The sequence below is a fragment of the Strigops habroptila genome, chromosome 9, assembly GCF_004027225.2.
Source record: "Strigops habroptila isolate Jane chromosome 9, bStrHab1.2.pri, whole genome shotgun sequence".
In the NCBI taxonomy this organism is placed as follows: domain Eukaryota; kingdom Metazoa; phylum Chordata; class Aves; order Psittaciformes; family Psittacidae; genus Strigops; species Strigops habroptila.
This window is the reverse complement of record NC_044285.2, coordinates 15,074,634-15,099,385: the sequence shown is the minus strand read 5'-3', so window position 1 is coordinate 15,099,385 and position 24,752 is coordinate 15,074,634. Positions and strand designations below refer to the sequence as shown.

The window sequence follows — 24,752 nt, the reverse complement described above, 5'->3', positions numbered from 1 at the left end:
CAAGAACTCAAATACTGAATGTTCTTTTAATATTCCTATTTAATTTATAAAAGTTTTTAAATTGCCATTTAGAGAACATCCAAAACAAATTACATTCAGAGTACAGAGTTGTAGAAACATAATTTTTAATGAATCTTGTGCCTAGCATTACAAAGTGACAAATTAAATACTCTGACATACAAACCCTTCAGTATGCACTAACCATAAAATAAAAATAATCTGAGACAATAATGTTTATGTAGTTTATATTCTGACACAGGAAACAAGGGAACTGTATATGTTTGAATTTATAAGATCATGCACTGAAGATGTTTGAGGGTTTTACCATTTTCATTTCTTCATGCGGTTTCAAATCATGCTAAAAATCGGCATTAACAGTGATATAAAATCTAAAAGTCTGCAGGCATTACCTGCTCATGAAAGTATGATTTTAAAGCAAAAGTTAACTTAGTTGTGCTGGAATTGTGTGTAGTGTACTAAGCATCAATAAAATAATTAAATTACTGTTAATTTCAATCAGTCCTTTAATTAAAATAAACAGCAAAGCATTTTTAGGTGATAAAGTTATTTGGCTTGTCATATGGTTATGAACAATACCTCAAGCATTCTGTATGTTGAGATGCATTTTAGTTTTGGAATGTTATAAAGTAAAAAGTCCAAACTCTTTGTTAATGATTTTATCTATTTGGGAACATTTTCTTCTATGAATTAATTAATTCCGCCTTCATGAGGAAATAATACAAGAAAGTTTTAACTGATAGTAGTTGCTATTAATGTTTCAAAGTATTTAATGGGAAATAAGGCTTCTTTTTTCCCTTAAATTGAACAAAACATAGTTTTCCAAAGGCTTATGGCAATGATTCTTTCAGAGAGTGATGTTTTTGTTTCTAGTGAACAGGTGATTTTTTTTTAAACTTTAAGCAATTTAAAATTGAGAGTTGCCTTGTAATCATTCATTGATCACTTTAGAGTAGGCTCATAGATGAACAAAGCACTATTCCAGCTTACGATTGCATCACAAAATCTGAAATTTTCATATATTTTCTTCACCACCTCTGAAACTATCAGGATATTTAAGTTTAATGTAGCTGTATTTTTAAAACACTTTGCTAGATGTATAGTATTTTTGAATATGTCCTGGTGAGTAGTTGATTTTGGTGTTCTTGCTCATTTTCTGTTTTGTCCCTGAAAGCGATCTTCACACCTCACAAATGTTTTCTCCTGCGCTGGATAAAGGTGAAGGTTGTCAATGCTTTGAGAACAAAACGTCGCTCTAGAAAGAAAACACAGCATGTAAGCATAAAGTTACTCTTTAAGGCTACTATCTTTATAAAAGTGTGCTCTCTAGATACACGGAATCTGACTTTATCCTGTCTTTTACAGGAAGGTATCTGTTTTCCTGGGTTTCTGAGGAAGGAGATGTATCTATGCCAGATAGTAGGTAAAGAGTAGAAGGAGCAGGCAGCTCCCGTGTACTGTGAGTGCACTATGCCTCTGTCTCTTCCTGGTGTCATACACGGCGTGCTGTTCTCCATAGCATACCTTCACTTTTGTCTTTGTATTCTCAGTGGCCATAGTCATTGTTTCAACTCTTACTACCAGGGTTGCAGTATTTGGCCTGCTAGTACTTAGTTGGACTACTGGTATTTAGTTGAGGTCATTAAAAATTTGTTATGTAGGATGCTAAAAACACCAGCAACTCCATATGCTACAGAAATTTTTTCCGTATATGGAACTCAAATATGTTGGAATCTGGTATTTTAGTGCTCATAATTGTCTTTTATTAACTACTTTTTATGCCGTTACGTTGTGTCTGAGTGTTTCTCATTAGATAATCTAACAAAGGAAAAATTCTCATGTATATAAATACTGCAAACATTGTGAAGTAAAGGTAAGTGGAGATAAAAATATTGTCAACAGTTTGTTCAAATGAGAAAACTTTCCTTGAGAAAGGACCAAACAGCTCAAAACACATCTTGTGTTTATTACCTTTTTATAGTATTGAATTTCTAAAACTGCTAATTCTTTGATCCATCATGTCTGGTCTTTCCAAGAACATCAAAATCTACACGCTCTTTTCTTTGAAGAAAATACTTTTCCTTGAGCGTCCTTTGCCCTTCCTTTTAGAATCACCTAATAATCTTTCATTCCCCCATCAAGTATTAATACAGTATTTCAACAGTAACACGTCATTTCCATAACCATGACAAGCCCAGATTGCACGGAACAAACCCCAGAGGCTTATCAGTATCCATTAAGATCTTGACACAAACTCCCACTTATGCTCGCAGCAGAAAAACTCCTAAGGAGCATTAGGTACCTGAAGATACTAGCATCATTTTTGTTAGTATAACAACAACCCACCTCTCAGACACCCACTTCCTAGGATTTCTTACATAGTACATCAGCAGTAATTGGCTTATGCCAGGTTATTAACGCAGCTGTATTGGACAGGAGCTTTCTGGTTAGAAAAATGAGTATACCTGACATAATCCTTTTACAGCCTTCATTCTCAAGGTATAAAAATCTGTATTTAAACAGCTCTCTAATTTGTGGTGTATACTATGCTATAATTTGCTCTAGGAACTAGGTCCGTACTGACTTGGGATCATCACTTTTAGAAATTGTTTTTGATGGCAGGAGCCAGCCAAGTGCTGGGTGAGGAGAGGAAAATACCTGCAAAATACAATTTCAGGGGGACAAAACCCAAGAATATGTGATCCCCCCCCCAGCACACATAGATTGTCTTATGAAAATGCCTCTTTCAATTGTCTGATTTGCCTTTTGTGTCAGTATCAAAGAGATGCATCTCTGCCACAGAAAGTCTTCCATAGTCATAACTGGTGCTGGTAAGAAAGAGACTGGAGCAAGGAAAAAATCCCCTTCTAAGCCTGAGCCACAGTTACAAGGTAAGACATGCTTTTCTCATTAACCTTAATTAAACTGCTCAGTTAAAATTCTCCACGGATTAAAGCAATGGGAATCATTACAATTTTTGTTATTCTGTCTTCTGGTTGAAATTTCTTAATGTGAATAAGTGTTATTAGTGTCACTGTATGTAGAGAACAAAGCCACTCAGACTTGGCGATCCAGTTTCAACACAATCAGCAGGGGAAGAAGGGAAAAAAGAACACTACCATACACCCTCACACACCACCCTCCAAAAAAACCGAGACACAAACTTGTTTGCATTCATATTGGTTTTTTTCTCCAGAAAACTAATCTCTGGTGCTACTTCAGAGATCATCTGCCGAAATTCATGTCACTGAATTCGTACTATTTAAAAGAGCACAACCAGAGTGCAAAAATTGGCGTCAAATGCCAGCAAAAGTATGATATGTAGAAGTATGTACAGTCTTTTTGTTTTCCAGTTCACCCACTACAGAAATTTCAAGATGTCTGTAGTTGAAACTGCTTCCACAGTGTACAATTTCAGGAACCTCTTACACAGCCTCCACAGTGTAGTAATTCATTATCAGCTATCAGGCACTGGGCTGGCTCTTAAATGGAGGAGGTAAAAATAAGCGAATTTTGAACCCTTAACTTCAATGAATAATGAGATAATTGTCGTTCTAGATCTGATCCTTTTAGTGAATACTTTCAAGAATGGAGATGCTGAGTTTCTCAGTTACATACTGAAAGTCAAATAATTAAGATTTAGCCTATTTTTTCTAAGTAGGAATTTGAATTTTTCATCACATTAGTGTTGGAGTCAATATTTATCTTACATAGTATCTTGTTTCTTTGAAATTTCATATGGTCCTTATGGAGTGAGATAATCACATTCTAAAAATAAGTCAGAAATCGTTATCAGTTATTGTAATTAATTGTGTGGAAAAATTGCATTGCAGAACTTGTTAAAATTCTTCTTTGGATGTGTATGCTGACTCCTTCTCTACCCTCTATTCCCAAGTATCAACAAAATTACCACCCAAGGCTACTGTGCCTTAAACTCGGATGATGAGCCTGAACATTTACTACTATTCATTTCTGACCTGAAAACAAAGTAACTATTTATATCACTTAAAAATCATGCAGTCTGATAGGAGGGAGAAAAGTCAGTTATTGTACATGGATAAATTCACCATTGGTGGGAGTGCTGGGACTCGGATGCTTGCATTTGAATGAGGATAACTTGTGTGCCAAATATGTGTGATGTATTTCAGTACACTTACTTTTGCTGTGTTTCCCCTGCTTTCACTTTTATTGTCTTCACTATAAGCCCTGGTCGACGGGTGCCTTTTGTCCATGGCATTATGATTTGAACTGTGTCCCAGAGATTTTCCCAAACTGCAGTTCCTTCCCATTTTAACTTGATCATTATTACCTCACCAATATCAGTGTCCAGGGTGATGAGAAAAGAGTAGGTTTTATTCCCATTAATACTTTCAGCTCTGCAGAAAACAAAACCAGAATAATGCTGTCTTAATTATTACATTAAAGTGAAAAAAAAAAAAATCAAACAATTAGTTTGCTCTTCTCTTTAAAACCAAAGAAGGAACTATGTTTCCTCCTCCTTCTCCAAGAGGGAACATTACTGTCTCTAGGATACTCTTCCTCCAGGTGCATAAAGTGGTGAAATATGGCAACATACTGACAAAGAAGCAGAAGTGGGAGAAGCTTGAACAGCTGGTGAAGCAGTTGGGGTTTCTGACAGCAAAAGAAAAGGTGTCCCATAATAGCATTTATGTTGTATCTTTTGTCTGCTAGAGCAAATGCTGGCCCACTCTGTTGCCTTTGTTTTTGTTAATGCAGATGGTGTCCATCATGAGAAATATCCAAAATTATTTACCTTAATTACAGCTGCTTATTTATTTGTGTTTTAATTTATTAGATCTCCCTCTGTTAGCCATGGGATGGACCAAAAGTAGGTGGACAGGATACTTAACGTTCAGGGAAACTTCCAAGATTACTGAGTTTGGTTTATAGAGCTTTTTCATGCAGAAACTGTATGAAGATTATAAAAGTTCGTGATTTTTAGGGTACATGGGTGAAGAGAGGACAATTTCCAGTTAGTCTTCACTTACCTGTACTAAACCATTTCACTCATAGCAATTTACGTATGTGATAGTGTTATAAATTGTCACCTTTCTCACTTGTACAGTGATATATAATATCAATACTCACAGTGTGATGGGCAAGTTTTTAGCATCCTCCTTAGTGCCTGTCAGAGACATGGTAAAAGTTGGCTCTATCCGCTTGCCTGGGATTTCATTGATGAAGTGGATCTTGAACTGATAATGATAGACTGTAGAAAAGAAGAATTTGCAAAGTGACAAAATTAATGGTCAAAGAAGCAATAAATTTCTCAGGCAAAATAAAATTCGATTGATATTGTATTTTATTTTTTAAACAGATTTGTTGCAAATAAATAGGTTTTTTGGTGATTGTTGCTGTGCTGTGGAATCCCTTAGGTTTGGGCCTCTGTTGCTCTATTTAAAAGGATGGAGGAAAAAAAGGATAAAGGTAATCTGGTTGAGTTGCCTTTGTAGATAAAACATTCTTCCATGGGAAATATTGCAGCTTTTCTTAAGTTTAATTGTTAGAATTTCTGGCAAGCCCTCTATCTAATCACCAGACATTCTTGTGACTGGACATGGCTAGAAATATATGACGCAGATTGAAGAATTTACGCAATGTAGTCAGGCTTTTTCACTGATCAGCTGGAAAATTGTCCTGCAAAACAGATGACTCGCAAACTTTCCTTGACTGCATAATAATACATGGTGCTTAACATGCATATGTTAACAATATGACTTTGTTCAAGCACATTACTGTAAGAAAGACATCATTAATACTTTGAGATTTGGTGGGTTTCTAGAAGAACACTGTTTAGGGAAGTCTTTGAACTGAGTATTGTCAGAATGAAGAATGCCTGGGAAATGATCAGTGTACTGATTGTGAGCAGCTTGACATTAGCAAATGATAAAAAAAAAACCAATATAAAACAAAAACCCAAATCCAAACCAAATCCTAAGAGTTAAAGGCCATGTGCACACAGATATTGTCAGCTAGATTTGAATGTTCAAAACTCTTCTGTCTGGTGATTCTACCAGCCACCTTCTTGACAAAACGGATAGATTTAAGTGTTAAGGAAGAAAACCTTAAGTAACTTCTATTAACAAAGACCACAGAGTATTTGAAAGAATTAAAGGTGTCTGTACTTATCCTTGCAATCTGGTCAAATTGCACATGGGAAACTGTTCTCATAAAATATTATTGCACACTAGTTTTTGAGTAGAAAGATGCTCTTTCCTCATTTCCTCTCCTCACCCACTTCAGGCTTCACTACCTCTGAGAGTGGATCCACCATACTGCTAAGAGAGTCATCTTTTTATGTATATGCACAGATCGATTTATTTTGTGTGTGTGTGTGGCTCTCTGTTCACAATGGAAGGTGTTTGCTAGAAAAGCTGTATCTTTTTGTGTTGTGTCATAGTTAATGTATGTTAGCGAACAATGTATTTTCTCTAGAAAAGGTGCCTGAAAACAAAATGGCTGACTCTTTGCTGCAAACCTGATGAGGACAAAGCAGGCAGAGAGGCTTGTTTATAGGTCACTCTTATTACTAAACTGTTTTTTCTGAGTTTTCCCTCAATGTAAAAATCTATTATTCTAGTGTATGTTCTGATAAAGCCCAGGCTTTTGCTGTGGTTATGATACTCACTTTAGGGGAAAAAAGAGAGCATATTCATATGGAAACTCTGACTCAGGGTCCCCTTACAGCTTTATTATAAATTTTAACTTCTTTGTGACAAATGTTTGTTGTTTGAACTGGGTTAAAGTATGTTCCAGAATATAATGCCACTAACTTGAAAAATGAAACATCCAATTTCATGAAGGCGCAGAGGACTGTGAACTATAATGCTGATTTTTCTCAAATTTCTTCTGTTTGGGCCTTTCACATGATCTTCAAACTTTTTTTTTTTTTTTTAAGAGCATTACAAAGATGACTTTGTCTGCACCCTCCCACAGTTGCTGCCTTGTTTGGGAACCTCTGTGAAAGGAGACTATTGTCTGGAGCACCAATATCTGTGTATGTGACAAGGATGGGTTTTTGAAGCAAAACCGTTGCAAGCATAAAAATGCAACATGTTTAAATTGAAATCAAAGCCAAGAAGACACATATTTTACCACAAGCTGAAACTCTCTCTCTCTCCAGAGAAGAGCACAACATAGGGATCGCGTTTCTGTGCCCAGGTGTGGCGCCCTCAGTGTAATTCACCCTCGTGATTCTGATGGTGACCTGACCGTACTGCAGCAAAGTAACACCGGGAACTAGATACAGCCTATGGAATTTTAAAAGGTACTTCAAGTAGCTTCCTGCAGCATTTTTAAAAGTATAAGATGAGATCCAGCAAATTCAGCTGCTCTGAGTATCATTGAGGGCTGAGGAGACCCCTCTGGAGTCATCACTTGAGTACTTCACAGCTGCATTAATGGAAGACTTCAAAGTTATTTTAAAAGTACCTCAATTCGTGTATTTTTTTTAATCTGTGCTATTGCAGTTGAGTACCAGGCACTGGGGGGAAACAAGACGTGTAATGCAAGCACCATTTTTAAGCGGTTTTCCTCAGGACTGGAAAGCCCCTCGGTGTCCATGCCGGGGCGCACTGCTGACATTCAAAATGCTTCCCCAAGCCCAGCATCTTGGGTAAGGGACAAGCTGGCTGACCCGCTCCAAGAGGAGGGAGGCACCCGCTGTCTAGCTGTGCCCGGCACAACAGGCCAGTGAGTGCAGCGGAGCAGGGCCTTCATGGCTGCGGGGCTGTGCTGGGGGAGCCTGGGAGCAGGCAGGAGCCTGGGATCAGGCAGGGCCCTGGTGCTGAGGGGAGGGTAGGGCTGTGGAGCAGCGTGTGCCCGGGCGCTGAGCGGGCTCGGGCAGGGCGCTGGCCGCTCAGTGAGAAGGCGGGAACTCCTCGCAAGTCTCTTCCGTGTGTGGAGGAGCGGGGCCCTGCCTGGGCTGTGCCCTGCGCTGCTCGCCGGGGGCTTCGTCTGGAGCCGGGGAAGGAGATAGTGAGGAGGAACACCGTGCACAGAGAGTACCTGCACTGAGAGTCCCTTGGAAGAAGTGTGTCCCTGCCATTCACCCCTGCTTGTTCTTGCTGTGAAATGTACGTAAACCTTTCCAGTAGCAGGTGAATGTCTGCTCGTCAGCAGCAGTTGTCTTGTGGGGTCTCTGGCAGCTGAGGCATAATCAGCCTACAGCCGGGCCCACACCGTTTTGTAATGGAGGCTGGCACACAGGCCTCCTTTTCCTGTCACACTGCTTCCCCTCTCTCTGGTAATATGTGCCAGAAACCACACTGATTGTCTCTCTGAGCTTTGAAAATTGTTATTTTGTGCTCTTGATAAAGTAATTTAGTGGAGTTAAAGTCACTGTTTTAGTACTACAGTTCTGCCCTGTAAAAGTCCATGTTACTCTGTTTTCTATCCAGTGTTTGAAAAATAGTTATGTGTCATCTTGTAGGCTAATTGCAGATAAAATTTGGGCAAACTTGTAACAGGATATTTTAGAGGCCTCCCAGAGCAGTCCTGCTGCTTTTTCGGCTTGGCTGTATGCCTGCATATATCACAAATACGCACAGGCCAGTTGCAGGAAGATCCTCTAGATCAGGACCCAACGCATCCCCGAGGCCTCGGATCCACAGTTAGCCTGTGGCGCGTATGCAGCATGCTTTTCCCCGCAGAAATATTGTCAGGATCTTGATGAAAGGGCATCAACATGGCCTATGGGGATTCTTAGTTATCTCAGCAAATTGATTATTCCCATAGATTTTGTTAAGCTTTAATAAATGAGTAAACAGGATCCCAAAGCTTAGGCTCATTTTCACACTCTGTGATCGATCCGGACACTGTAACAAGTATTCCCACAAACCTTTGAAAGGCATACGAGCTCTTGTTTTCAGAAAGAGTCGTCTACTTTTCGGGAGCCGTTCCTCCCTGATGTTGTAGCCCAGTGTGTTGCACCGGTTCTTTCTACAGCTGAGACACATTCCTTTGTTGAACGTGTGGATGTCGTTGCACCAGTATGCTGTGCTTTGCTTGTCATTGTGAAGCAGAGAGTCGATGAACAAATGAACTGACCTCTCATGAGCACATTTCACAGTTTGAGCAATGCCTGAAAAAATGCAAACAACAAAATTTTGCATGCCCTTGTTCCTTTCCTCCTTCTTGTTCCCACATTTCAACTGCAGAGGAGTACAGTAACCAGCTGTAAACAATACGTTATTGTTCCCCCCCCATACCTTTTACTACCCTTTACATAATTATTTTAGCCTTCTCTCCAACTCCCATCCCTTTACATCACGATTTTGCCTCAGAAATCATAGACTGGAGCAACTTTACTTTTAGGATCATTCACAAATAGTTTGGCTGAAGCCACATGATAATAAAATTGAATAATTTGCTTAAACTTCTGTAGGCTGACTGTTTAAGACTGTAAATCTGAACCTTGATTTTGTTGTCCTGGCTGTTATAGTCAATAGGAAATACAATTTAAGGCTATATGCAGTCTTTCAGATCATGCCACATTAGAGACAGCAGTCCCATTCTGAATGGTTGAACAGTGTTGTCTGTTGGATGCTTACATACTAATGTCATCTTTTATCCCTATCAGAGTGACTCTAATGTTGAATTGAATTTTGCTTTCAGCTACTACTGGGGGGAAATTGCCAAAAAAAAAAAAAAAGTATTAAAAACATTAAAAAATTATTAAATACATAGATCTACTTTTACGAGAGGTAACTTTTTCTTCTGTGTTATCAAATTACAAAAGTTTCCTTCTGTGTAACTTGGATATATCATGATGGACTGTTTTTACATGTCTTCACTGATAAGCTTTCTAGCTGGTGCTTCATTTCACATTTGTCATGAATTATGTGCTATCACGTAAAGTCTACTTTTACATAGTGTGTTGATAGTTGCATCAGTACCTTATCTTTTTCAGTGTGTTTTATCAGTTTCTCTATATGTTTATGTTTAGGTACATTGGAAATAAGCTTCAGTATATAAAACCCAGCCTCAAACACCAGCAGTTAAGCCCTAGAGAAGAGCATCATCTGTGCAGCTGAAGGACATGGAGTTGGGAAAAGGTGAACTAAGGAGGTGAGTAGTACAACCCTGTGTTTTATTTGATTTGAAATAATTAATTGCACACTAGATTAATCTGGCTTAATTAGAATAATTTTTCTCATTTCCTCTACTGCTAAAACAAATACCTTTGAAATTATTCAGAAGTGCTTGACAGCAGGATGCTTGTGGCCTCATTTTCTGAAGTGCTAGGCAGCCAAATTCCTTACTGGAGTCAGTAAGAACAGTTTAAACTCAATACATGTAAAAATCAGATAACCGATTTCTAGAAAATAAATGGCTTGCATATAATGGGAGATAATACTCCCATTAGATACTGTTTAAGACCGTAGAGATCTGAAAAGTTTCGCAGAGATACTGTCAGTGCAGCTGCAATGCTTCTTCCCGTTTTGTGCCGTTGGTTCTTACCAGTGATTCCGTATTCTGCAATGTGGTTATACACATGCATGATGTGACAGCCAGGCTGAAAGGTGCCTCCGTTCGGGTAAAAGTCGAAATGAGCCACAGGCTGCTTGATGCCAACACTGAGACCCATGTGCTGTTTAGTGAATGTATGAATTGCGTCTACAAAGTTTGCATCATCTGGAGATAAACGGTCTGTTGGTGACATGCCTTCAAACAAGGGGCCAGCAGCGTCAAGGCCTGCAATAAATGCAAATAATCCAGTTGTAATGTAGTGCAGATAGACTGTTCTTTTACTGTTATGAGAAAAGTCTGTGATAAATATTTAAAAGCAGACAGCACTGGTACTTTACAAGGTCTTTTAGCATAGAAACAGCGCCAGGAACACTTGTCCTGCAGAGGGTATGAGATTACACCAAAAGGTAAACACAGGCACTGTAATAAACAGTAACTGCTACATGCACAAGGACACAGGCCCAGAGATGGATTTGTTTGTTATCGACAAACCATGCTGCTCCTGCTTTGTTACCTGAGGGATGTTTACTTAATTTTGTTTTCATGCTCTAGAGGTCATATATTTCAGAGGCCCTTTTGAAGATACCAGTCCCACAAGAAGGATGACTTTTAGCCCACATTTAGGACCTGAAACTTTATAAAGCTTCACTTACTGCTTGAGAGGCTATATATCTGCTAGACGTTTTTTCTAATGATCGTTCAACTTAAAAGTCTTCAAGGCAAATTATTGCAGTGTTTAGAAAAATAATATACCACTTAGAGAGTCTTGCTGACTTTTACTGTGCAAGATATTTTTGTATGGTGCTCTTTTTCTTTGCGAATTGATTTATGGAGAAGGACTGCCTGCGTAGTTTAAAGCTGACTTCAGTTTTGAGAACAAGCTTCTAAATTTGAGATTCTTCTGTTGGTATTATGGACTCACATAGTTGCATAGATGTAACTGGACAAGACTAATAACACAGGCTACAAGTAGGTATGTCACCCCGAAGGCATGCAATTACTTTTATTTTTAATAGCTTTTACACTATGAAATTTTTGAGTTTATTGTTACAAGTCTGAGTAATTTGTGCTGAAGAATGCATAGAGGTGTTACACAAAATGTGTTTTAATGTGGTTTAATATTTTCTACTTATTATTGAGGTTTGATGTACTAATATGCTTTAAACAAGCAGCACTGATGAACTGAAGTCCTTCAGTGTACACACAGGTGTAATATGCCACATAGCGTAAAATCAGCTTCTTGGTATGCAGGCACTGTCTCAAGAGCTGATTGTATAAGGGACTGTGATAATGTGGCAGTGCATCCAAGATCAGAATTGGAACTTCAAACTAGTCATGTGTATTTGTCTCACTCCCAAATCAAAGTAAAATGCTTTCTCTGATAACTTAAACATAGCTGATGTGAGCCTCCTGAAGAATGCACTTCTGATTTGGTTTTGTTTGTTTAAGCTGCCACTTGCATTAGGTGTGTATCAATAACCTTATAAATGTATTTCCATTAAACTTAGTACTACAGTTATAAAACATTACAGAAGGTGAAAAATACCACTAGTGAAACAATCAAGTGCTAACTTTGTTTAATGTAAGCATCTATTAGGGATACAAAATATGGTAATACTTCATTTTGAAAAGTATTTCATTACATTTTCTAAATCTTAATTTCTAAAGCAATGGGATGAATCTTCTAAATGTGGCAAATACTGCTATTCAACAGCTAAATATTGATATGACATTGATATGTCAAATATCTGTGTAACTTAAATTCATTGACTGTTACATTTCTAAAAATTATATGTCTGTTACCTGTAATTCTTCCAATCTTGTTCGTACCACTGATAAAACTTCCAGCAAATCCTGAAACGTGAGCTCCTAGGCTGTACCCAATTAGATGAGCATTGCTTCTGGAAAATTGAATGGATTCCTGGAAGATAGTGGCAGCTTGATTTTGATGCAGAAAATATGAAATGTAAACAGTGAAATACTTACTACAAGCTAGGAATGCCATGAATTACAAAACAAGAAATGCGTATGTTCCTGATGGAGGTCAAATGTAGGTGTGTGGATCATGCACTGAATCTTTTCAGTGTCTGAATGTTATTCCTTGCCTCCTTTTCATGCAGCAGGAAAATGCCACACATTTGGGCACTGCTACTTATGTGCCGTGCTCTGGAAAACCATCAACACAGCAGGATTTTTGATGCTGTTTGTTGCAAGTGATGCAAATGTGCATGCCCTTTTGTCTGCAGCATTTGACTTTCCTATGACTGTAAAATGGGTATCTGTCGTTTAACGTCAGTGTAAAACAATCCTTCATAGAAAGTGCCTCGCTTTTTTTGCCTGAGATACGAGCACAAGCCAAAGTAGCAAAACATTGATCAGACATGCTAAGTGATACAGCAGTGGCATTTCTTGAGTTGGTTTGTACAAAACTGGATATCGGATATAAAACAAACCTACTGAAGCAGAATTTTCGACACTGTCCCACATGACATCCTTGTCTCTAAATTGGAGAGACATCAATTTGATAGATGGACCACTCAGTGGATAAAAAACTGGCTCGATGGCCGCACGCAAAGAGTTGTGGTAAATGGCTCGATGTCCAGTTGGAAACCTGTAACGAGTGGTGTCCCTCAGGGATCGGTGTTGGGACCGGTCCTGTTCAACATCTTTGTCGGTGACATGGACAGTGGGATTGAGTGCGCCCTCAGCAAGTTTGCCGACGACACCAAGCTGTGTGGTTCGGTTGATACGCTGGAGGGAAGGGATGCCATCCAGAGGGACCTTGACACGCTTGTGAGGTGGGCCGATGCCAACCTTATGAAGTTTAACCAAGGCAAGTGCAAGGTCCTACATCTGGGTCGGGGCAACCCCAGGCACTGCTACAGGCTGGGCAGAGAAGAGATTCAGAGCAGCCCTGCAGAAAAGGACTTGGGGGTGTTGGTTGACGAGAAGCTTAACATGAGCCGGCAGTGTGCGCTTGCAGCCCAGAAAGCCAACCGTATCCTGGGCTGCATCAAAAGAAGCGTGGCCAGCAGGTCGAAGGAGGTGATCCTGCCCCTCTACTCTGCTCTTGTGAGACCCCACTTGGAGTACTGCGTACAGTTCTGGTGTCCTCAACATAAAAAGGACATGGAGCTGTTGGAGCGAGTCCAGAGGAGGGCCACGAGGATGATAAGAGGGCTGGAGCACCTCCCATATGAAGACAGGCTGAGAAAGTTGGGGCTGTTCAGCCTGGAGAAGAGAAGGCTGCGTGGTGACCTCATAGCAGCCTTCCAGTATCTGAAGGGGGTCTACAAGGATGCTGGGGAGGGACTCTTCCTTAGGGACTGTAGTGGTAGGACAAGGGGTAATGGGTTCAAACTTAAACAGAGGAAGTTTAGATTAGATATAAGGAAGAAGTTCTTTACAGTGAGGGTGGTGAAGCACTGGAATGGGTTGCCCAGGGAGGTTGTGGATGCTCCATCCCTGGCGGTGTTCAAGGCCAGGTTGGACAGAGCCTTGAGCCACATGGTTTAGGGCAAGGTGTCCCTGCCCATGGCAGGGGGGTTGGAACTAGATGATCTTAAGGTCCTTTCCAACCCTTACGATTCTATGATTCTATGATTCTATGATTCTAATTGGACTCGGGCCTGTCTTCCTACCTAGGAAGACTATCTAGAATACTATGTAGATCTTAAGCATTTCACATGAGCTGCAAGGCTCAAAGATTTTCTGACTTGTAAAGAATAGTGTGGCATTTTCTTCTTGCTGGAAAGGCAAATCTCTGTTTTAATTTCATTGTGGATATTGCGTGTCCTAGTGGAGTGGCTTTACAGTCTTGATACCTGTGAAGATGAGCCAAAACTTGACAACCTTCTTTTGAGAGAGGCAGCTCTTAGAAATCGTAAGATCTGACCAATTTTCTTGGCAGGTGTTTTTGAGATGGGTGCTGTTGAGGTTGTTACTGATCATCCCCTACTGACTCTTGGACAAAGAGTGCCGAGATTTACTTTAATTTTATTCTTTATTATTAAAATGTTGCCCAGCACTGCAGGTTTTGTTACAACCACTGAGGACATTCCAAATTCTTGCCTGCCTGTAAGCAGACAGAAGCATAACTCTCTAGTTAGGACAGTTGGAATGAAGGGGGTTTTCACTGTTAAACTCAGGAGGGGTGTTTCTCAACAAAAGGAAGGTGTACAGCTTGAACACACTCAGTTGAATGCTGTGAAAATTTGTGGTATATTTAAATCCTAGAACATAATTGTGGTACAAGAGAAGCTACCTACAGTGCTGGAGCAAGGAATTGTTTATTCAAGCTTTGATTTGTTTGCTGACACTGGAGAAATCACAGACTGTCTTAACTGTTGACAACGTGGTGTGTCCTCCTGGGAACTGAACAAAGTCCACCATTTCATTCATTCAATAATTAAACAGCTTCAAAATGTGACTTTGGGCTTAACTTAAACTACATTTGACCAAGAGCTAAGGTTTCTTGTAATGTCACAACAGAAAAATAGTGACTCTGGCTCTTCTGCCTTCTCTTCTGTGCCTGCTGTCCCTAACTGGGCATGGTACCTGACAGCTTCTTCTAGCCCTGCCATTCCTTTTGAAAGCAGCTTAGCCATTCAACAGTATTTGCTAAAAATCTTTTAGCTTTGCAGTGTATTTCCCTTTCACCTTAGGTCTCACCATGTTCAAATTAATGTATTAAGAAAATCATTGTGAGGTCCAGAAGTATAATTTAATTTCAAATTAGGTAACTTAGATTAGTACTGGAGATAAATAAGAGTTGCTTAGTATGCTTGGTTTGGATGAGTGATTCTCATTCTAGTGTTTGCTTTCTGCATTTTCTTAAATAGTGCTGGAGATCAGTGATCCCTTGCAGATCTTTTCAATCTAGCCATGGCCAGTGCTCCCTATGTAGTAGTTTTGATAAGCAGTCATTATGTTGACATGGCTCTGTACTCGCTGCTACCTCCATGTCATCTTCTTTGCGTGGTGTGTCTGTCTTCTTGAAAGGTCCCCCTTTACATTCTGGATCTCTAAGCCATTATCTTAGAATAATCTTTGAGGAGCTGAGGCAAAAATCAGACACAATGTCATTCTTCAATTCTGCATTAAAAGCAGGAAGATAAAAGCACAGGTAACATACCTCATTTTACAGAACTAACCACTTCCAAATTATTATGTGTGTATGCTTTCCAAGTGTGGGACTCTCAGCTGTCTGGACACATGCTAACTGAAAAGCTAAAATAACATGAAGTTGTCTCACCTCTAAAGATATATAAAAAATATGTTAACAACAAGACCACTTGTTTTTTTTCTCTTGCATGATGGAAGTTTTATGATGTTGTATGAAAGTTTATGGAAGAAAAATTTTCAGTGTATTAAAGAAGCATAAGGGATTGAAATGAACACCATTAACCAGCGCTGTGTTTCAGAAAGGTGGCAGAAGCATAAGAACAGGTACATAGGTCTTTTCCAGAGAAACACAAGCGGCTCTTACCTCCAGCCATTCCAGGAAGTCTGCTATCTCCTGTCCTATGTATCGTGTATTCTGTACAGCAATGGGGTAGTGCTGGTGAGCAGATACAAGCCAGTCTGCAACGATCACATTAATCTGTTTTCGTTGAGACTTCAGAGCTGCTGCCATTTTCCAAATCCAACCTTCTAATATTCCATCCACCTGTTTTATTAGAAAAAGAACCAAACAAAAAGCACCTATTCTTACTGTAAAGCAGTCTCTGCCAAATATTTCTTGTTAAAAGCTCAAGGAAACAAAAACCATAATGTAAAGAAGGAGGGTATAATGCTGGTAACTAGATTTTGGGGGCTACAGCGTGCTTCAGTGCTGAGACTCTTTGGATTTTGGTGGACAAAAAAAAATATTAATACAACTGCATAATAATTTGTCTTGTAATATGAACTGTTATCAGTGAAATGATGTCCCAAAATAGTTACACTCATCCTGAGATCATTGGTATTACTGATTTACTGATTAAAAAGAAAGGCAGAAATGCCGAGAAAATTTCTGATTTCATTCAGGAGCAGCTGTCCCCTGTGTATTTAAGCTAAAAGGGTGGGAGAGGGAGAGAACCTGGAGGATTGCATACCAGCAGGCATTTACTTCTACAGCTGTTCCATTCTGAGATTTGGTGGACCAGAATTATTCAGAATTCATAGAATCATAGAATGATTAGGCTTGGAAAGGACCTTAAGATCATCTAGTTCCAATCCCCTGCCATGGGCAGGGATGACTCACACTAGACCATGTTGCCCAGTGCTCTGTCCAGCCTGGCCTTGAACACTACCAGGGATGGAGCATTTACCACTTCTTTTGACAACCTGTTCCAGTGCCTCACCACCCTCACAGGGAAGAACTTCTTCCTTATATCTAACCTGAACTTCCCCTGTTTAAGTTTAAACCCATTTCCCCTTGTCCTATCACTACAGTCCCTGATGATTGCTCTTGCATCGATTTCCTCAACTGATAGAACATCCTTATCTCTTCTGGTGTTCTAACAGTTTGGGAGTCTCACTTCTGGGTTTCCATACATGTTCCTCTAAGAGCCCGGCACATCTGCAAACTAAGTTAATGTGGATGGCAGCAGCTTCAGTCAGGTCCATGGTTTGTCTTTGAGGAGGGTATAGATTTTGAACAAATTCTGTTTTGGGAGACTTGGCTAAAGTAATCTAGGGCAATATTTCATCTAAAGGCATCTCTGCTGTTATTTGTCAGGGAAGTTGTATGCATCAAGGGTGTTTTTCAAAGTTTCTCTGTGTATTTGCAGATGTGCAAGAAAGATCCATTTTGCCACCTTTTGGTGATGGCATGAGATCTATGAGAATCAAGGATCTGTTTAAATGACGTTATTTCTTATCCTGCCTTTTGATTCAGCAGCTGAGAAGCAGCTGATCAAAGGTCCCATTTGTACAGCACTGCTGATGCTACACTTTTGAGAAAGATTTTCAAGAGGGATTTTTTTTGTTTTTTACAGTTCAACTGACAGCAGTTCAGTGATAATTCATTGACAATGAAGGCTTCATTTTCAGCTGAAGGGGCTTAGAGAGAGGTTCTCTTTAAAGGTGTATCTGTGAGAAAGATGTGGGGAGATTGTGTGCACTTTTCACTAAGTCTGTAAATATCTGGCAGTGAACATATCAGAGAAATTAATCTGGTATTTAGTCCTCTAGAAGCATAGTATATTAATTCAGCTACTTGTTCAAACTCTGCTGGCTTTAAGTAAGGGCTGAATCTAATTCTTGGCATGGGACTCCCATATGAAGAATTGCCTGTAGATTTCCTTCAGAATCCTGGTGAGGAATATCCTCTTTGTATTATTTCTAGCCATGTTTGCTACCAGGAGAATCCACCATCTTTCTAATCACAACCTTTCTTCTGAAGTTACTTTGGCACTAGCATAATGAGAAGAAAAGTATATCAAATCACATGTAGTTTGAATTAAACATAAAATGTGAGTTCATACCGACCAGCCATGGACTATTATAACCAGAGGAAGAGAGGCATTGAAACTGCATTTATCAAGAGTCTCCAACTGATTATAAAAAATCTGACAGTCTTCTTTAGTTGCATCTGTATAGAGTCGAAATTTGGTTGCAAAGTTTTGCTGATCTTTCTTTGTTCTGGTGTGCTGACTCTGCGATTCCAGTGCCTCTGAAATGAGATTGGTAAGAATAGAAGAAATTACTAGTGAAACACAGTTTATAAGACAGAGTACACTAGGAAGATTGAAACTTTAGCTCTGTATAATTGCTGCCTACTCCAGGTGGGCCTAAGCTGTACATTTTGGGTCAAAAAAGTGGTTTCTTTCAAAATTTGAGATGATCTAAATGTGCTTCCGAGTCCATCTATTTGAACAGTAACAATTACAAAGGAAATCTTGATCTGCTTGCTATGTGCCCTTATAGAATGCAGAAGTATTTTAAGAACCCAACACAGGTGTTGTGACTCTACAATATTCGTGCTTGCACAGGCAAGCACATTCATAGGCTATTAACTCTGCAGGGCATATCATACTAATGTGCATTTGCTAGTAATTGCTGAGCAAGCTTCATTACACTAAAATAACCATTTTATTCAGGGTTAATAACTCTGCTTGGAAACTTAGGTTACTGCTTAAAATGACATAACACATAATACATGATTCTTTTTCTCTAAAAAGGCAAGATGAAATGGTCTTGTTCCAGTTGCAGTATTTTTGGTAGTTTTGTTTTTAGATGAAATAGCTTGGTACATATAGGATAGCATTTTTGGAAATGTCTGTTAGCTGCCTGGGTTGCTATCTGTGTTTAAGAAAGTGGGGGCAGAGTGAACTGTGTTCTTATCAACATTATGAGCTTAGAAAGAAAAACAAAAATAGAGAGAAATTGCTGGAAAAAGGAGTAAAATAAAGCAGAAGCTTACAGAAACACATTGTGACATGCAAGCCTGGTGTTCCATTCTAGTAAGACTTCAGACTCTTTTAGTTATCTGAAAATATATAATAAATTATTCCTAAACTAGAAAAAAATGGACATTACTAGAAGAAAAGTTAAGTTTTAATGGACTAGACAAATGAGAGCTTACAGTTCTTTGTGTTGGAAAAGAAACTTTGAGTGGAGAGAGTTTACTAGTAGAGTTTCTTGGGGACTGTTTTTTGGCTAATCTTGTTTTGCTGTTTTCATTAAAGAAGCAGGAAAGGTACAAGACTGACAAAATTTGGGAGGCATTTGCTAATACCGAGGAGACCAAAATGTTAAACACTAAGAGCTAGATCACCTTGAAACTATGACAAAAGAAACAGGTAGAAATCTTGTTCTATGAAGTGCAAAGTCATGCAGTTGGTAGGAATTTCTTTAAAAATGGAGCTTATAAATTGGAAGTGACATAAGGGGAAAAACACTTGACTGTAGTAATCCATAACAAAAATGACTATGAGTCACTGCTGTGATTTGGCTGTGAGAAAGGAAAACATAATTCCAAGATGCACCAAGGAAAATGTTGTGGGTAGGAAGAGAGAATGTTTAGTGCCAATAAGTTATTATTAACAACATAGAGAGCAGTGTTCATAGTATTTTATTCACTGAGAAAGAAGTTAAAATTATCTGTGTTGGACAGAACTCATGTTAGCTAAATTTTAGTTCTTGTATTTTTCTTGCATAAAAGCACCTTAATACGACATTAATATTAGAAATACCATATTTTGTCTTCTAAGTCAGCACCTTGCTTTTGTACATCACAACTCTTATGTCTGTAGATGCTTTCAGAAAACATCTAAAATCATAGTATATTCATTTCTATATTCTATCTGCAAATGTACTGAGGTTCTCAGACGTCGCTTGATAGGATTTTGATAATTTACAAAGAACTTCTGATGCATTTATAGATGAGTCTTTATCCTGCAAGCAATTTTGCTGATGGGAAACTCCCATACTCATATATTCGCAGTAGTACCATGCTATAATGCACAGTAAAAGGAATCCTAATGTGAAAGCATGCTGGATTTAGATCAAACTATTTTTGCCACATGTCAGTCTTGTTAGAAATTTTACTCAAGGTTTTATTTTAGTGTAATGATATGACATGATACAAACAGCACATTTAATTTGGTTATGTGAATGGTAATTCTGGCAAGAAAACTCCCAAGCTGAACTGCACTGGATGTGCACTGTTTTCCCTTTGTCCCTAATTATTGTACATTCCAAGTAACTGCAGGCAATGTTATGTTTCCTAGCTAGGAAACAGCATTGTATAAAGTTGTTCAGCCTTTTATGAGAGCTGGAATTTAAAAAGCTTCAAAGATAGATAGTGAAGGTTTGGTTGTCAGAATTCTTAGCTTTGACATCTCACATATTTCTTAATGGCACTTTTAACTGTGATAACTGGCTAGGACTAAGTCTGATCATTTCTCTGTTACAATGTCTGCTTAACAGCATTTCTGTTAGGTTTTTTGTGCCGGGAGTGGACTCAGTTTCTGAAGAAGGTAATATTAGGAGAAAATGAATCTAGATAAAGAACTGAAAACTAGAAAGAGTTCTAATTATGGTGGTATTCTCTACCTCTGTTATTTGCAGGCTTTTTTCAGGGGAGAACTCCTTACACAAAGATAAGAATTCTGCTCTATTTTTAGCACAAAGAAAAACAAACAAAAAAAAAAGTAACTTGCGCCTGTTACATTGTGCACATCCTTTCTTTGTTTTATGCCTTGTTTTAATTTTCCTTTCACTCTGTTTCTGCAATGCAAAGGCGCTTTGTCACTTTCCGTACTGTTTGTACATACTACAGAAAACAAGCCTAATAAATAGCTGTTTTCTTTATACATTGACTGTGAAAGTGCTGTGGTGCTTTAATGGGTGAGCTTTTGGCTTGCTAGTAAGTCTGAGATTAAAAATACAGTTTGAGCTTCTTCTTGGCTGTCAAAAATTTAAAGTTCCAACAGAATCTGTTGTGTTACTAGACAAAACTGCTTCAATCTGTTAATCCATGTGATGACTTGGAGAAGAAAATAGTCTGAAGAGTTTGGCTTCTACAACAGACTTTTGCTAAAAATGCCATACCAGTGACTCAGTGACATGATTGAAGGGAACTGCAGAGTTTCATAGGTCAGTTAGTAAAAACAACAACATAGAACTGCTAAAAATTTTCCTGTGCTAAGTAGCTAAGAGGGCCAGGATCTTCCTGAAACTCAGAAAGTTTCTCTTTGCAAAATTAGCCCTTACCTGACTTAATTTGGTTAAGGGAAGAGTGACCTGAGCTTGCGCAAAGTGTTTGACACTGTCCTGCACGAGATCCTGGTCTCTAAACTGGAGAGGCATGGATTTGATGGATGGACCACTTGGCTGGATGGTCACCCTCAGAGTTGTGGTCAATGGATCGATGTCCAAGTGCAGACCAGTGCTAAGTGGTGTTCCTCAGGGGTCGGTGTTGAGACCAGCGCTATTCAACATCTTTGTCAGTGACATGGATGGTGGGATTGAGTGCATCTTCAGCAAGCTTGCTGATGGCACCAAGCTGTGTGGTGTAGTCAGGACCAGGACACTGGCCAGGGTTTGAAACCATGAAATACCATAATGTGGGGGAGAGGGGAGAGATCCAGAATCTAAATGTATTTCTTTCGATAGCATGTCTGGACATAAAAATACAATTACAAAATATCTGCTTCACACCACAAAATTTTCCTAAAGATGTCAGGAATGAGGACAAAGTATGGTAGAACTATATAATGGTAAGGGCAAAATTTTAATATTGTGAAGTCATACATTTTAAATTAATCTTATGGTAAAGCATAAAAACTTTGATTAAAATTGACATTCCCAGTTAAGGAAAGTAGCTTTTCTGGCGAAGAAAACTAATGTTCAGCATCCTTCTTCCTGTCATAGAACTCTACAGGAAGAGTTTCTCAATAAGGTCTCACTGAAGAGGGTGAAAGAGGAGGTTTCAATGACACTCACCTAATCCACAGGCAATTGAAAAATTACATAAGTAAACCTGAATGGAAGCTGACCTTTGGGTTGCTGGTATGTTAAGGTTACTTAAAAACCCGTGCACGTGAGCACGGGTTGTTCTGCATACACACCCCTCTACCTGCGCACAGCGCATTTATTCTGATTGATTGCCTTTTCACTCTTACTGCAGCACCCATTCATGTCATGAGTGGATTTGTCTGAGCTCTGATAAATCTCCTGTATCTTCTGGATGGCTTTTATTGCCTTTCATTCATCTAAATGTTTTCAGAAGAATGCTTATATATTGTGATGTTATTTTAACATGACCAGTATCCAAAACATTGAAGGAAGAAACGACAACTTTTGTGGTCTCCAGAATTAGAGAATTCTGTTGTGAATGTTAATGTGACACGTTAGTGGTTTTTGTTTGGGCCATGGAAAATGAAGTACATCACAGATCCCTTCATTTCCATAGCTAGAGGGGTTTTATCACTTAAAAAAAAAGCAAATGACATGGGAGTGTTCCGGTCTCTCAATTTGACAAATGCTTCCCTTAGAGCTATTCTTGCTTGAAGCATAGTTGTTGGTGTTCACATTTGGATATGGAAAATCCTCTTCAGTAACCCCTTTTACTTTGTTTAACACTGCCTGCCATAACCTCCAGACGGTGTTCTTACTAGGGAAAGCCGTTTGCTGCAAGTGACACAAAATGACACAAAGAAACAGTAGACTATAAGCATATACATTGTAATGGACTCCTAAATCTAAAAATCCTACAAAATTTAAGCACTAGTGTGTAAAATATAGATAAATTGTATGTTTCAGTTGCTTGATGTTTACCTAAACATTTTATAAGCTGTGGGCAATAATTTTTGTACAATAGCGGAGACAAAATTAGGACCAGAATTCTGCTATTTAAAAATGTATCCAATAAAAAGGGTGATGGGAATGGATTGGAAACATTAGGCTGGCATTTGTTTGCTTTTATGTTACTGATTTACAGCACTACCTTGAAGCAGGGTGTGGTCCATTCTCTATTTTGTTGAGATTCGTATTTAAGGTACTTACACATAAGCTGATTTTTATTGTTTATGTCAGTTGAAGGCTTTTGTATGCCATTGACTGACAGTTGAAAGTTTCATCTCATGTAGTTGCTAAGTGAGTACTCTAAACCAGTGCGTTTTAGGGAGGGGGAATTCTAGGTCTTTGATTGCTTCAGAATCCCAGGCAAGATAAGGCAGTCAAAACTAAGGTCTGTTGACTTAGGAAGGTCCTCTCCCTTGAGGAGAGGCTGTTAACTAACTGTTGTTAACCCTTTGTTAACATACTTTAAAACCCTTTGTTGAAAAATCCGTGAAGAGGAGCGCTCTTAAAACCATGCCATTTATACTGTCTTCCCTGTGTGTTTAATGGCTTTCAAATCATCCAGATAATGCTATTAGTGGGTGGCATTAGTGAGTTGTGGAACTGGAAGAAAGATGTATTTAGAAAGAGGCTAACAGAAGAATTCATTGGAGGTGATACCCTGTTCTCATTATCAGCCACTGCTATCATGCTTTGAATCACTGTGGAACACACAGTTGTCTGAGATAATGCTTAAAAATAAAACCTCATCCCACAGTTTAACAAAGAGAAGGTTGTTCTGCTGTGCTCTCCCTGGACTTTCCAGGTCTGTGTTCTTTATTTAGTGTTGTGGAAGGGGAGAGGAACCTGTGAGTTTCTTTGAAGATGTGATTAGCAATTACGATGTTAGCTAACATATAAGCTGATTTTTATTGTTTATGTCAGTTGAAGACATAATGTTAGAACCGCATGCTGGGCTGCATCAGTGTGGCCAGCAGGTCAAGGGAGGTGATTCTCCCCCTCTCCTCTGCCCTCATGAGACTCCACCTGCAGTACTGCGTTAGCTCTGGGGCGCCCAACACAAGAGGGACATGGACGTGCTTGAGCATGTCCAGAAGAGGCCACGAAGATGCTCTGAGGACTGGAGCACCTCTGCTCTGGAGACGGGCTGAGAGAGCTGGGCTTGTTCAGCCTAGAGAAGGCTCATGGGAGACCTTAGAGCAGCTTTCCAATACCTAAAGACTGCTTACAAGAAATCTGAAGATGGACTTTTGACAAGAGCAAACTGAAAGAGGGTGGATTTATCAAAATATTTATCTAAGTTATCTAATATTAGGAAGTTCTTCCCTGTGAGGGTGCTGAGGCGCTGGCACAGGGTGCCCAGAGAAGCTGTGGCTGCCCCATCCCTGGCAGTGTTCAAGGCCAGGTTGGATGGGGCTTCGAGCACTCTGGTCTAGCGAAAGGTGTCCCTGCCATGTTAGGGTGATCTTTCAGGTCCTTGCCAACCCAAACCATTCTATGAACTGTCAGCAGAGATCCATATCCCTATCATTTTCTGGTTAGTTCTATTCAGAATTAATTTCTGGGTGCAGGCAATTGGAGAAAGCAGAGAATGTAATGTCTTGTTCAGTAAAGCAGAACCATGATTTTTAAGAAATTAGTAACATGTTAATAAGGAGTTTAGACCTAGATGATATTTCTCCCTCTACTTTTTAAAATTCGAATGCTTTCCAAAGGAAAAGTAATTTCAAAAAATACCCAGCATTGAATTCATGACATATATAACAACTGTAAAATCTACTGAGAGTATTCAGTACAAATCACTGTGTAGTATAATTTCTTTGCTTGGTGGTCTAAGACATAAAGGAGTGCAACCTACTCTCGGAAGCTGCTTATATAAAAATCATTGATAAAATACCCTCAGTTGATTTTTAAATTCTCTACTTATGAATCTTGAACTTATTCTATGAATT

The 24,752-nt window shown here is 39.1% G+C and overlaps 1 protein-coding gene across 1 annotated transcript in view; it reads right to left on the bottom strand.

Moving 5' to 3' along the window:
• Positions 1–541: 541 nt before the first annotated feature.
• The window catches only part of LIPC (lipase C, hepatic type), a 59,531-nt gene continuing 35,320 nt past the window's right edge, over positions 542–24,752 (bottom strand). The window contains exons 2-9 of the mRNA XM_030498292.1: positions 17,979–18,166; positions 15,998–16,177; positions 12,313–12,430; positions 10,501–10,734; positions 8,879–9,121; positions 5,128–5,248; positions 4,176–4,394; positions 542–1,273 (exon numbers count right to left, since the gene is read on the bottom strand). Of these exons, the coding sequence (XP_030354152.1) occupies positions 1,168–1,273; positions 4,176–4,394; positions 5,128–5,248; positions 8,879–9,121; positions 10,501–10,734; positions 12,313–12,430; positions 15,998–16,177; positions 17,979–18,166 (1,409 nt within the window). The 3' untranslated portion in view covers positions 542–1,167. The remainder of the gene's footprint in view (positions 1,274–4,175; positions 4,395–5,127; positions 5,249–8,878; positions 9,122–10,500; positions 10,735–12,312; positions 12,431–15,997; positions 16,178–17,978; positions 18,167–24,752) is intronic.